This window comes from Glycine soja, chromosome 8 (assembly GCF_004193775.1).
Source record: "Glycine soja cultivar W05 chromosome 8, ASM419377v2, whole genome shotgun sequence".
Lineage (NCBI taxonomy): Eukaryota > Viridiplantae > Streptophyta > Magnoliopsida > Fabales > Fabaceae > Glycine > Glycine soja.
In genome coordinates this window covers 40,723,153-40,738,623 of record NC_041009.1, presented here as the reverse complement: position 1 = coordinate 40,738,623, position 15,471 = coordinate 40,723,153, and the positions used below count along the sequence as shown (strand labels likewise).

General features: G+C 34.2%; 1 protein-coding gene across 1 annotated transcript; it reads right to left on the bottom strand.

The window, feature by feature from the left end:
• Positions 1-8,358: 8,358 nt before the first annotated feature.
• On the bottom strand, positions 8,359-10,628 carry LOC114423195 (eukaryotic translation initiation factor 3 subunit G-like). Its single transcript, XM_028389852.1, has 2 exons — positions 10,121-10,628; positions 8,359-9,144 (listed from the first exon to the last, which is right to left on the bottom strand). Exons 1-2 carry the CDS (start codon positions 10,455-10,457, stop codon positions 8,609-8,611), a joined length of 873 nt encoding a protein of 290 aa, XP_028245653.1. The 5' UTR covers positions 10,458-10,628; the 3' UTR covers positions 8,359-8,608.
• Between the last annotated feature and the right edge of the window lie 4,843 nt (positions 10,629-15,471).

Genomic DNA, 15,471 nt, shown 5'->3' with positions numbered 1-15,471 from the left:
ATCCATCAATTCAACATACACTTAACAATTATTCATCAACTTTTCCATAATTCCAATCAATCATGCTCAATATGATGCATGCACCTGACCTCAACTGTCAAATGCAATATGGTATCATTTGTCAGGAAATAGTCTGAGTGTGTCCACGCGACACTCACACTTAAGAAAACTAGGCAGCAAGTACCAAGGTCACCTCGTCGTACACAGGTAACTCCCCCCTCCCATGGTGATCAACCTGAGTCATAAGGGAATTCCAAACCGAGTGACATGCCCCCAGGTACAAGTATTTTCCCTCATGAAAAACTACAAGTACTTATTAACAATGTTTATATTATTTCCATGTAGTATGAAGTATGACACAAGGACACCATCAATGCACTGGCCATGGATAATTAAAGATTTTAAGCTACCCCTTCACTCCAGAGATGCTTAAAACTCTTTAACCAGTCTATTTCCCCCACCAGGGATATTCAACTTGGTCATTGCACCCCCCATGTACATCCACAACATACATCATCGCAATGACGTTATCAACATCAACAACATCTCATCTCAATGTCATTATAAACATCAACATCATCTCTTCTCAATGTCATTATCAACATCATCTCATCTTAATGTCATTCTCAACATCAACTTCATCTTATCTCAATGACATTATAAACATCAACATCATCTCATCTCAATGACATTATCAACAATAACATCATTTCATATCAATATTATCATCAATAACAACATCATCTCATATTCATTTTATCATAAACACTGACATCGTCTCAAATCAATTATTATCATCAATAACAACATCATCAATAATCACATTCCACACATACATACATATAAATTTCATGCGTGAGATTCACACTCCTCAAGTCTTTAGACAATATAAGTCTAATAAAACAATAATGTCATTTATCAATAAAATATGTATCGCAACCCATTAGTCGAAAACATTGTCTTTCTTGAAAATCAGCATACACAAGGACAAACATACTTCATATAATTGGGTTCCCTGAGCCAAATTATGGTATCAAAGCCATAAATTATAATAAACTCCCCTCACCTGTCGTGAACTCTCTGTCAGCTATTCTCTGTTTCACTCAGAGGCCTCTCACGTACACGTTCATCGGTCCAAACGCAGAGTTCTATATACCAAATTAAAGGTAATTTTAGTATAGATTTAAAAAACAAGGTTAATATCAACATTCAGGGTCAAATACCCCTATCAAAATAAAATGGGCTAAGGGGTGTTTCAAGTTCTACTACAAAGAGACGTCATTTTAAAATTTCGATCACGCCAATGTAGCCAGGGTTCAACGAAGTTCACAAATACAACACCAATTTTATAAGAAGGTAACTTTTACAACGTCTCATTTTCAAGGATTTTTCAAAGGAAGTGTAGCAACATCCTATTATGGTACCCAAAACACAAGAGGTACTAAGAGAAGCTCAAACTAACTAGGAGAAAAACATAGAAGTCAAGGTTGCCTCAGAGAAACTATGAAAGAAAGGATTGAGAACTTGTTTCTCTACCGAATCCTTGAGGTGGATTCTGAGGATTCCGCTCTGATTAAAAGCTTCCCCTCCATGTGGTGGTCTGGCGGCAACCAACGACGGCTTTTGGTGGCCACCGATGGTCATGGGTGGTGGAGAAGAAGGTGTTAGGGTTTGGGTGGGCGTTTGGAGAGAAGTATAGTGAAAAATCATGTTTTTCACATTAAAGAATGTATTTATAATTTGCAGATCTCACTTAGTAAATTCACCTTGCTAAGTGAAATTCAAATTTTGGCGCTGAGCGAGACATTTCACGCTGAGTGCAATTTCTCTACTGGTTGGAATTGCACTTAGCACGCTAATCTCGCTAAGCGAATTTTCTCCTTGGGTTGGAATTGCGCCTAGCGTGCTTGCCTCACTAAGAGAAACATGCAAAAGTGTTATTTTACAAATCCCAACGATCAAAGCGTGAATATATAATTTAGGAACCTACGGTCCATATTTGAAGGGAATCCAACGGTTAACAAGTCCAAGATTACAGTTTTACCAGAATAGGTTTGGGTAAAACTTGAAATCTCACAATTTCAACATAGGTCAATCAAAAATCACATAAGCTAACATCCACATCAAGCAATCACACATAGCAAATTTACACAACACTCCAACTCATTCAAATCAATCAAATAATCAAATAACATAAAAAAATACAACAAACATTAATTTTCAGTTAGCGAAATTTCAGGGTGTTACAAGCCACACATCAAATAATGATGCAGAGAGGCTAGGCTCAAATAAATGCAAGTGAGTTATATTACCTTCATCTTTTGTTGGTGGGTGGAGATACATGAATCAGTTGTATTTTGATGGGATGGCTATCTACAACAATGTTAGTTTCCCATACCTCTTTCTCACTTTCACAAGCAATTCAAATTGGCCTGAAGTGCAAAATATACTATCATCAATGAATTTAATTGTTGTTGATAGACTTGACATTGTTGTTAGCGTATTTAGAATTAAATTTGAAAAACTTTCAACATATTTGACCAAGAAAAAAAAGTTAGGCAAAGTTATTGCATGTGAGCCCAATTTTGTTGAATTCAAGTTTATTATGAACAACAATCACTATAGTTATCCTTTATAACATCAAACATTTTCAATAATCAATTCTTATTTTTGGGTGCAAACATGTATACAATAAAATTACAAAAATGTGGATTGCCACATGCACATCTACTTTTGTTCTTGCATCCAGCCGACAAATATCCAATGCCTAATGATATTGATGGAATAATTTCTGCAGAGATACCATGCCCTCAATTTGATAAACACTTGCTTGATTTGGTAAAAACTTACATGATCCATGGTCCTTGTGGATAAGCCAATAAATCTTCTCCATGCATGAAGAATGGAAAGTGTTCTAGGTACTACCCCAAAAAATTCTAACAACAAACAATTATTGAACAAGATGGATTTGCAACATACAAAAGAATAAACAATGGGAGAATATTGATTAAAAGGGGTGTCTCTATCGATAACCATAGTGTCGTTCCTTATAATCCATGGTTGTTGCTAAGGTACCAAGCTTACATTAATATTGAATGGTGCAACTAGAGTACCTCAATTAAATACTTATTTAAATACATTAATAAAGGCTATGATCGTATCACTATAGTGATTGATCCTTCAAGTGAAAGCACATCAAATTCAGTTCATAATGTTGATGAGATTCAACACTACCTTGACTACAGGTATATATCACCATGTGAAGCTTACTGGAGGATTTTCGCATTTCCAATTCATGGTAGAAATCTAGCAGTTGAAAGGCTATTTTTCCATCTTCCAGGTTAGCAACCAATCTACTTCCATGATGATGCAATGTTCAAGATGTGCTCTCTAAACCAAGTGTCAGTTAATCGATGTTTACTTCATGGATGGAAGCAAAAAAAATTTACCCTAAGGCAAGTGATCTCACTTATAGCCAATTCATAACTAGATTTGTTTATGTGAAAAAATACATGTTGGACATGTAGGAAAAAAGGAAACATTATAGGTAGACTAATTTTGGGTTCCACCAAGCACATAAGAACTTTTCTATCTGAGGATGATGTTAACTATTTCAAAAGGTCTGACGACCTATGAGGAAATACATAATGTTGCAAATATTGTTTGCTCTACTTTTAAGGTGGCATGCTTTGCCATGAGATTCCTCGAAGATGATAAAGAATTTGAAGAGGCAATTAGAGAAGCTAAGGATTGGGGTTCAGGATACTTTCTAAGGAAATTATTCGTGACAATGTTATTATCAAACAACATTAACACCCCTTAAAATGTTTTGGCAAAAACTTGGGAATGGCTATTAGATGGAATTCTTTTTTAACAAAGAAAAGCATTACATATTCCAGGTATAAACTCCCTCTTAATGATCTATAACACATTAGCTCACAGCTCAACTTTGAATCTTACTTAATTTATTTGATAGAGTTGCAACTCACACAAATGAAACTGTAGAATCTCACCTTAATTGAAATAGAGAAACTGTTGAACAAAAATAGTAGAAGTTTACAGTTCCCTTCTTTACCTTATCTTGATAATTGTGTTATTGCACAAGTTAGCAATACGGTCATTCATGCAGAGATGGATTATAATGTGGCTGATATGCAGCTCCAGTTTGAGAAATATTTTCAATCACTAACTGGTATACCAACCATTATTTACAAAAATGATGAGATACTAAAAATGATAACAACTCATTCTACTATTGAGTTTTTTCAACTGGTGAACAAATGGACATTTTTCAAAAGATCATGGGTGCTGTAAACAACAACAAAGGTGGGATGCATTTTTTTGTATGGTTATGGAGGAACAAAAAAAAACATTCATGTGGAAAAATTTGTCAACTGCATTACATGCACAACACAATATTGTCTTAAATGTAGCATCTAGTGGTATAGCTTCCCTATTGTCACTTGGCAGTTGAACTGCTTATTCAAGATTCAAAACTCTTGTCATTACATTAGACAATTATGTCTGCAACATCCATCAAGGAAGTGAGCTATCGACTCTGCTAAAAATGACAGGATTAATTATCTGGGATAAAGCTCCCATGGCTCATAAATTCTGTTTTGAGACTCTTGACAAATCATTGAGAGACATCATGAAAACTAATGGCAATGAGCAAAAAAATTTCAGGGGAAAGGTTGTTTTATTTGGAGGAGATTTTAGACAGATTTTGCCTATCATTCAAAGAGGAAGCAGATTGGATATAGTTCATGCCACTGTGAATGCATCATATCTATGAGATAGTTGTGATGTCCTGACTCTCTAAAAAAAATATGTGACTTTTACAACACACAGAAAATTCAAGTAATTTAGAGCTTCAACAATTTTCACAATGGATACTTGATGTTGGTGAGGGAAAATTTTCATATAAAAATGATGAATATGACTCAATTAACATTTCCTCAATTGTTGATTTATGTTTTCACAGACCTAATTCATGTTATTGTTGATAATACATATTGAGGCATACCACAAAGATTTAAAGATCCATAATTTTTATGTAATATGACAATTTTAGCTTCTAGAATTGAGGTTGTTGATAAAGTCAATGAATATATTCTTAATTTGATCCTGGGTACATTACACCTACCACACAATAAATTTTCTATCTCTCATGTTTGCTACTATTAATCATGAAATCTAAATAAAAACCTTCATTCAATTAGGAGAACAAAGAGAGTATTTAAGTTGTGACTCTAAAGAAATTAGAGACTGTTTAGAGCCAACCACTAGAAGTTATTACCTCAGAATTTCTTAATACATTATTCACCTAAGACCTTGCAAGTCACAGTATCAAACTCAAGGTTGGGACTCCTAGTATGCTACTTAGAAACTTGGACCAAGCTGAGGGATTGTGTAATGGTACAAGAATGATGGTAACAAGACTTTCTAATCATGTTATAGAAGCAAATTTATGTCTACAAACAACATAAATAGCTTGATTTACATTCCACGAATGCCAATGTCACCCTCACAAAGTCCATGGCCTTTCAAACTAAAAAGAAGACAATTTCCTATAATAGTGTCATATGCAATGACAATTAATAAATCTCAGGGCCAATCTTTAGCATGTGTTGGCATTTACTTACACCTATCTTTAGTCATGGACAACTCTATGTGGCAATTTCAAGGATTCAGAGTAAACAAGGCTTAAAAATATTAATCCATGACAAGGACAATAACCCACTACAGACAACTACCGATGTTGTTTTCAAAAAAGTATTTCAATCTATTTGCTAAGAAACAATTGGCACATGCACAAATCTCACTTTCTATATCCATGATTGTTCAGGGCCATTTAAGATTCATACCTTTTATTTTGATGCACTTATTCAGAACACTGCTGCAATCTTTTTTGCAAATCTACATCTACCCACTTTATCTTTCCAGATATTTCAACCATGCAACTGCTACCTCTGTGTTTTTCACATCTTTGAGATAACCTTTTTTGTTACCAACATGAGATTTAGTTCAAAAATAGTACCACAATACTATTCTTTAACTAATTCTTTTTACTAGCAACAAATTTAATTAAAGATGTAATTTTTTGTTACCACTAACAAATTTAGATCAAGAATAGTATCAATACTATTCTTTAACTGATTCTTTTTGCCAGCAGCAGATTTAGTTAAAGATGTAATTTGTAAACTAAGCCACTTTCTCCTTCAATTTGTAAACTAAGATGTAATTTACCATCAACAAATTTAATGTGTAAATTGTTTTGATTTCTTCAATTTCATTTCTGCTTCAAAAACCATGCCTGCAAGCCATAGGACATAATGTGCTACAGATTAAACCACAATTAACATATTCTAGAACATTAATAGTAACTGACATAAACAGAAAAACCACATGCAACATCACTTACCAATAATTTACTTTCACAAACACAAAGACCTATTTGATCCTTTTGAATGCCTATAAAGACAAATCTACTTTCACACCTTTACTAAATCACCCCTAACCTATACTGACATGACTTCCTCACAAGTTATATTTATCAAATAATAGTAATAATTACTCCTACAGGAGAAAGTTGCACGCTTGAGATTCGAGGCCCAAGTCATTCGACTGCCATTGGATGTATAGTATATTTGCAACTCGTGCTGATAGATACACAACTAAATACTAACTTTTTTCCTTTTTCTATATTATGTTTCCTAACATTGAAGTTTAATATATAGTTTCCACAATCCACACCAATAAATTATATTCATTAACAGAACATTCAATCATCATCTGAATCAGAACTATGATGTTCTCTTTGTTTCTCCTCCTGGACTATTTTATTTTATTTGTAGTTTTTGGAAAATTTTTAGTGCTCCTCTTTAATTTGCTCTGACATTTTTTCATTTTTCCTATCTCATTATTTTTATATGATTTTCATCTTCATCCTTCACCCAAAATACTTTTTTTTCTCTGCTCTTTTATTCTTCTTCTTCCCCTATCCAATTATCAGTTTTCTTCTTATGTCTGTTTTTTTTTTCCTCCTCATTCGAGGGAAGCGGAAGGATTAATAAATGTACTAAAAAAACAAAAACAGCTACAAGAAAACATGGGGTGTGCGCTTTCTTTACTGATTCTTTCCGTTAGTAATCCTTTGTTATTTTTCTGATTGATAACTGTTTTTTCTTTTGTTCCTGTAACTTTTGTGCACCCTTTCCTTCATTAAAATTCCAACTCGGACAATATTGGTGTGGCTATAGGTTCCTTTCTTTCTTTCTTATTTCTTGTTTCTACGAAACATTCAATTCGCTTTTCTCACCAAAACTAATTTTCTAAGAATAAATATGTAGTATATTAGAGGTGTATCGTATTTCTCTGCAAGGCAATAGCGCAATATAATATTAAATCGTATTGGTGGAAAGTTACACGTTGTTGGCTTCAATTGTTGGGATGCAATGGTTTTCGGAAAGAATCTTATGTAGTAGGTTCAGAATCTATAGTTCATTACAAAAATAAACTATAACTCATCTTGATAAATATACTGCTGAAATACTACTCATATTTTTGTAGTACTTTTCTATATGCTCAAATATAACAACAGTAATAACAAATACTGCTGAAATACTACTAATATTTTTGTAGTACTTTTCTATATGCTCAAATATAACAACAGTAATAACAAAGGGTGTCGTGCATAACCATATTCCAAATTTATAGGACCCATCTTGTAGAAAATTGATTTTGAAAGTATATATTATGTCACAAAAGTATTTTAAAAAAGTAAAAAAAAAATTAAAACAACACATTTTATAAAAAAAAATACATAGTATTGAAAAATATAAGTTCATTTAATTTATTTTACAATAGTGCATTGAAAGTGCCAATACAAATATGTGCACAGTGCACCTTTTGTTTCTTAGGGAAAGAAAGCAATTCCTTTTTTTTAAATTTATGTTATGTAAAAACTACTTTGAACTTTTATTTTGTTTTAATTAATTATTCATTTCTTATTATTACTATGACGAAACTTCTAAAAAGTTAGTAAAAATAAATAAAATATACAAATATAAAAAATTATACCTGTCACTTTATCAATTTCTACTAACAAATAAAATCATTTAAAGCGACTTTTTCTTTATTCCTCCATTTCTAAAACAGTTTTCCATACAAAATTTTCAAACATTTTTTCTTTAATTGAATTCTCAAAAACAGTTTTTAAAAATTATTTCATAAAACAAATTTTAAAATAAGAAATTGGGAAGAGAAACAAACAGGCCCTAATAATAATACTCTACTAACATATGAGACAGAAAGAAAGTGTAATTTACACCCAAAAGATACAAAGGAGACAAATCATGCATAGGAAGAAGAAAAATGATAACCCATAACACCTAGGCTAAGAAATATCAATCATTTTCACTTCCAAAATGTGATAATTTATAGGTGAGATGATACCTGATTTTGAATAACCAACATGATATCTTGAATTAATGTATACTTTTAATAAATCATCTCAAAGGAAAAAGATAGTGCAAGACTCGGACTACAAAAATACATAGACCTTCAAAATACTGTTTTAAAGAAAGGGGCAAAAAACACTCAACATTTAATTTGCTCTTGGGGTTGCCCATTCAACTCTAAGGATGAGATTGTCATAGCCATAACCATTGAGCTTGCCGATGGCTCTTTGTGCATCTTCCCTGTTGACAAAGTTAACAAAGCCAAACCCTCTGCTCATGCCAGTCTTCTGATCGATGGCAACATAGACTCTGCTGACAGGGCCGAAAGGACGGAACAGCTCCAGCAAATCAGGCTCTCTTGTGTCCTCAGAGAGGTTAGTTACTCTCACAGAGTTCTCATCATTCCTGCGTCGCATATCAGATCCAGTAGTCCTCTCAGCACCTGCCCTCATACCAGGAGGCACATATGCTCCCTTGGTTGCACCAGCAGCGGCCGCACCAGCATCCGCGGCCGCAGGTTTATCGATGAATCCCTCAGATGGCGGGGCAAGATCCTTGTATGGACACCTTGAGGTCCAGTGATCACCCTTCTTCCCACAAGTCCTACAGACCATGAGAACAGCACCTTTCTGAAATTGAGCCAATGGGTCTCCAGCATTCTTTGGCTCCTCTGTCTTGGCACCTATTAACAATCACAGAATCATAGAGCTATTACATACTGATGATAGACCAATCCTATTATCCTCCACTATAACAATCCTGCAATTACTCAAAAGGATATGAAGGTACCTATACTATATAAATTGACCTCAAGTTTATCTTCACTTTAATGCATAACCAGAGAGTTCATTTAAAAAAAATACAGTAATTTAGGCCACCTTTACATATCACACACTCCATTAACACCTATTATTTTTCTCTATCTGAATTTCTCTCTCTCTCTATCACATATCACCTATTATACCACTACAATTCTCTCTCCCCCCCTCTCTTGGTGTTAACCAAGAGATTGGTGTCCACTACTCAAAAATCAATTTATCATCCAAAAATCTATTAAATTTCGAATGTTGTTTCCAAAACAAACATTAAAAAAAAACAGAAACAACTGAGATATTTTTCATCTTGTTCAACATCTTCCTCAATTCTTTATACAGTCTCCATCAATTCTAAATTCGTCTGTTTCTTCCATCACCCTCCACCGGGTGTCTGAGCAATCTTGTATAGTTACATTCAAAAAACTAAAAAAAAAAAATAGAAATAAGGCAAACCCTTATTCTCCAAAGCAAAGCAAATTCATGCAAATATCGGTATCACAAAACCAAATTGAAAGGCCAAAAACAATTCAACAAACAGTCCCATATTATGTAATGTATTTCTAAATTCCGAAGATTCCCCAGATTCAAAAACAAAAAGAAACCAAACCATTCATTCCAATTACAGTTTTTGCATTTTCCAATAACACAAGTAAATAGCATTCATCACAGACATTATCACAGTCCACAGGCACAAAAAAACATAACCAATCAATCAAACAAGCAAACCCAATCAATCAAGCACGCGCCTTTCAAAAACCAATTATGAAACAAATCCTAGCAATAACCGAAAAACCTAAATTAAAGGAAAAAAACGAATAAAAGAGAGAGAGAGAGAGAGAGAACCAAGAGGCTTGGGGCGTTCGAGGAGGATCTCTTCGGTGGAGACCATGGTGAGGCGGGCGCCGACGTCTTCGTGTACGGCGTCGCCGAACTTGGGCCAGGAGCGGCGCTCGATGGCGCGTTTGCTGAGACGCGCGTTGGCGAGTTTGCGCGTGCGTGTGGTGGTGGTGATCTTTACCTTGTTCCCGTCCTCGTCGAACTTGTACTCGATCACCTTCTTTATCCCGTTCTCGTCGGGCCCTATCACCTGCCGCGGCGGCAGGAGGAAGTCCAAATCCTCTCCGTCGTCCTCCTCCAGCTCTCCCCATCGCAGCTTCGCCGGTTCTCCTTGATGCGCCATCGTTGCAATTGCAAAAACCCTAGCTTTCTTCTTCTTCTTCTCTTTCGGTTATGTTCTCTTCTCTTCTATTCTTTCACTCGCTGTCACTGAACGGCAACACGGAGAGAAAGAGGAGTGCGAAGGAGTGAAACGTTTGTTAAGATTTAGGGTCTGTTGTTGTGGTGTCGGATATTGGGTATTGGACTCCAAGATAAGGCCCAATTTTCATCCGTATGGGTTATTTATTTATTTATTTTTAAATTGGCTAAAATTTTATTTATTTTAATTATTAATACGTTAATTAGTGATTTGGTCCGTATAGTATAATTTTTTTGTAAATTATGAATTATTTAGTTATTACAAATTATATATAGTATAAGTATATAATTTAATTATTTAGGTTCAAATTAGTTATAAATTATAAATTTATTTGTATTACTTGGTAATATATATGTAGTTAATTTATTTTGATAATATTTATCAAATTTTGATGACAAGAACTAAAATGGAATTAAAATATAAAGTATAGGAATGGACTAATATAGGATTTTTGTTTATTGATATATATGACTATGAATTTTAGTTTCGATAATATGGTGTGCAATAAAAGATTATGTAGACTTGTGTATGATGTCTAAATTTTTTATTTGTTGTTAAGATGGATGAAGATCAATAGATGTATGACAGTATAATGTTTGAAGAAGTTGATATGAATTATCAAAATGAACAAGAATGTGATGTGAATTAATCACATATTGATTGTTCAGATGCGTTTAATACTTCTAAGGCAATAATGTTCATTACTGTGAGTGATTTGATAAAATGTATGTGTTGTAGAAAACTTAAATTGTCTAGGTTGCGTTGTAGGTGTTTGGTACCCAAGATGATGTTTTGCAGTGGGCTTGATCAGTTGCTCCTGAAAACGGATTTATTGCCAATCATTATGAGGTCTGACACACATATTGGTAGTAGAGGAAGGAGTTCATTTGTGTTAATTGGTTGTGAAATGAGTGGTCAATATAGGTGTAGGAAGAAAGATTTTGTTAGAAGAGATATTGGGAGTAGGAAATGTGGGTGTCCCTTCAAGCTTTGTGGGAAACCAGTGATTGAAGGGCAAGGTTGGATGGTGAAGTTGATGTGTGGGATTCATAATCATGAATTGACCAAGTCATTAGTTGAACATTCATATGTTGGACGATTGACTAAGGATGAGAAAACAATTATTGTTGATATGACCAAGTCAATGGTGAAACCAAGAAACATTATGCTAACGTTGAAGGAGCACAATGTCAATAGTTTTACAACAATCAAACAAATATACAATGCAAGAAGTGCATATCGTTCTTCCATTAGATGAAGTGATACTGAAATGCAACATCTAATGAAACTTCTTGAACGGGATCAATATATTCATTGGCATAGATTAAAGGATGAAGACGTGGTACGTGATATATTTTGGTGTCACCCTGATGCAGTGAAGTTATGCAATGCATGTAATTTGGTGTTTTTGATAGATAGTACCTACAAAACAAATAGGTACAGACTCTCACTACTTAACTTTGTTGGGGTGACACCAACGGGGATGATATTCTCTACTGGGTTTGTATATCTAGAGGGTGAATGTGTTAATAATGTGGTATGGGCTTTAGAACGATTTCGAGGTGTATTTTTAAGACGTGATGGCCTCCCTGTAGTTATTGTGATTGATAGAGAGCTAGCATTGATGAATGCAGTGAAAATTGTGTTCCCTGAGTGTACAAACTTGTTGTGCAGGTTTCACATTGACAAGAATGTCAAGGCCAAATGTAAATCCCTAATTGGTCAAAAAAATGCTTGAGAGTATGTCATGGATGCCTGGGGAGGTCTGCTTGATTGTCCTTCCGAACAGCAGTTCCATGAATGCCTTAAGTTTGAAATTTTTTGTTCACCTTGGTCAATGTTTGTTAACTATGTTAATGAAACATGGATAATCCCCCACAAGGAAAAATTTGTTATAGTCTGGATGAATAAGGTGATGCACTTAGGCAACACAACAACAAACAGGTATTAAAAAGTTCAACTTTTTCTAGTAAGGTTAATGAATTCCTGGAATTTAATTATTGTATATGTTTATTGTTTATTGTTTTTTGTTTATTTGAAATGTAGGGTTGAATCTGCTCATTGGGCTTTAAAAAGAGTATTACATAATAGCCTTGGAGACCTGTGTAGTGTTTGGGATGTCATGAACAACACGATCACACTACAACACACTGAAATTAAAGCATCCTTTGAAACAAGTACACATGTGGTTGGACATGTTTTTAAAAAAACCTTATACAAGAGGCTTCTTTGAATGGTTTCAAGGTACGCTTTAAATCAGATTGCTGCTGAGTTTGAGCATGTACATTATGCTGACAAGAATCCTTCTTCTTGTGGTTGTGTCATGAGAACCACGCATGGTCTTCCTTGTGCATGTGAGCTATCTAAGTATGTTCTTGGTAGCATCCCACTAGATTCAATCCATATGTTTTGGAGGAGACTTAGTTTTTCAAACCAAGGGTTATCTGAGCCCCAAGTGACCATAAAGGAAGAGATGGAAACCATATCTAAAAGATTTGAGGAACTTGATGTTTGTGGTAAAGTAACTCTCAAGAGTAAACTTCGAGAAATTGCATACCCTGATCAAAACTCTATATGTCCTCTTCCGTCAAAGGTCAACACTAAAGGTGCACTGAAGAAACCGATAAACAAAAACCAAAGATCAACAAAGCGTGATCTGTCTTACTGGGAGTATGTTGATGATTTTCATTCTGTGCAAAATAGCAACTCTTCAGTGAAGCGTAGTGCATCATCTTCTGACCAGCCGAATCCAAGAAGGATCATCCCGATGTTGGATCAATTTGAGCCATTTGTACAGGATTTCATTGACAACATTGTGGATGTGAAAGCTGACGGTAACTGTGGATATCGGTCGATTGCCGCTATATTAGGTATGGGTGAAGATTCTTGGTCGTTGGTGAGCAACCATTTGCTTAAAGAACTTGTCAAATGATCGGATGACTATATCAACCTCTTCGGTGGCACAGACAAATTCGAGGAATTAAGGAGGTCCCTACTTGTTGATGGGTTATCAAATGTATGTTATTTAGGTTTCGATTTTTAAGAAGTAACTTTGATGTGTATATTTGTTTGATTTAGGTTATTGTGGATAAGTAGATGGATATAACAGAGATGAGATAAGTCATTGCATCAAGGTATAATGTAATCCTTGTATCATTGTCCCGACAACAAAGCATGACATTTTTTCCTCTTAGAAGTCAACCACCAATAGATTCTTCTGTGCATTGCATAATATGTATCGGTCACGTCGTTGACAATCATTTTGTTTAGGTACATTGAAGATAGGTAGTCTTATTTTTAAATTTATACAATCATTTGTGTTCATTTGACTTAATATTGTTTGTGCATGTACAACAAGTTTATTTGAAAGATTGTTGTCCTTTACTGCCTCTAGCATTGTTATGGTCTAGGAATTCTCATCCTTAGGCAAAGCAGTGGTCAACTCCATATATTAGTAGAATACATCTGTACAGAAGCTTCATGATGTTGAAAAGAGACTATGTTGACCTAAATGAAGACTAAACATGCAGCAGTGGTCGTTGTAATGTCATACATGAATTATGTGCATGCGTGTTTTCCCACTGGCTTAAATATTATTACAAATGTAGAAGACAAACCCTTTTGTTGTGTCTGTGACCATTCTATTCCAAATAATAATAATAATAATATTACTAATAATTTTTTTTTTTTTTACTTTGAAGTCAAACATGTAACAACTTTTTTGGGTTTATAATTTTTGTATATTTATTTATGGACTGTGACACTTGTTTATTTAATTTTAATCATTATGTGATATAAATTGTTGTGATACGTTTATCCTCAATTATTACTTAATTGTTGCGTTAAGAAATAAATTAATTGGTGCAACTAAAATAAATTACGCATGTATGATACATCGTTGTCAGAATTGACAACACATTGTGAAATGCATGCGTATTAAGATAAAGCGTGACACGACATTGTCAGACTTGACAACACATTCTGATACAAGATAAAGGTTGACACCACATTGTTATAGTTGACAACACAAACATAAATCATCTGCACATGTCTCTATTTTTTTTAAAAAAAATTGAAGCAATGTTAGTGAAAATCATCTATATATATGACACACGCCAACACTCTAAAAAATCACACATTCTCTCCCAACCCAATTTTTAGAACAAAGTATGGCATTTTTGGGAGAAACAAGTAGTCATACGATTGTGAACTCCACATTGGGTTTTATTTTTCCAAATGGATCGATTATTCACAACGATAGTGATGTTTATTTTCAAACTTCCACTCTAGTACCCATTCGAGTACCTAACTCTTGTGATTTTGAAATGCTAAAAACCAGAATACACAATACCTTTCAGCTAACCGACAAACAATATTTGGGTGAAATTTACTATCGGCAGCCATTCACAGATACAGGTAACTAACTTCGCTGAAAACTAACGATGACGTGCTAAAGGTTTTAGTACAGTCTAACTACTGGAAACAATTTGGGCCAATAGAAATTTTAGCTGTTTTTAGTAAACAGGTAATGGAAATAGAAGACGACATGTCTTGGTCGCAACATGATTCAATGCAAAATCAGTATTACTTAATTGTAGTTTTTCATGCAAATTTTATGGATTTCCACTATGTTGAAGTTAATGTAATGTTTGAATTCGTGTCCATTAGTGAATGAAACCGTATGATTATTATTTTTAAAGCTTTTAATTGTTTTGTACCTTATAACTCTCGGTTGATCATATAAAGAAAATGATTCAACAAGTTAAGAGGCATGAAAATGATTTCATTTCCTATTGAAAAAGTTGTTACTGCCACATGGTGGTACTGGTGGCACCTACTTTAACAGATTATAACATCAATACTTACAATCCTACTAACTATTAGTTGTTTTTACGTTAATTTTTATCTAAATTTGACATAAACATGAATATTGGAT

Coding starts and splice junctions, on each gene's coding strand:
- LOC114423195 (XM_028389852.1), bottom strand. CDS start 10,457: ATGGCGCATCAAGGAGAACCGGCGAAGCTGCGATGGGGAGAGCTGGAG. Junction 9,145..10,120: donor CGAACGCCCCAAGCCTCTTG/GTTCTCTCTCTC, acceptor GATTGTTAATAG/GTGCCAAGACAGAGGAGCCA.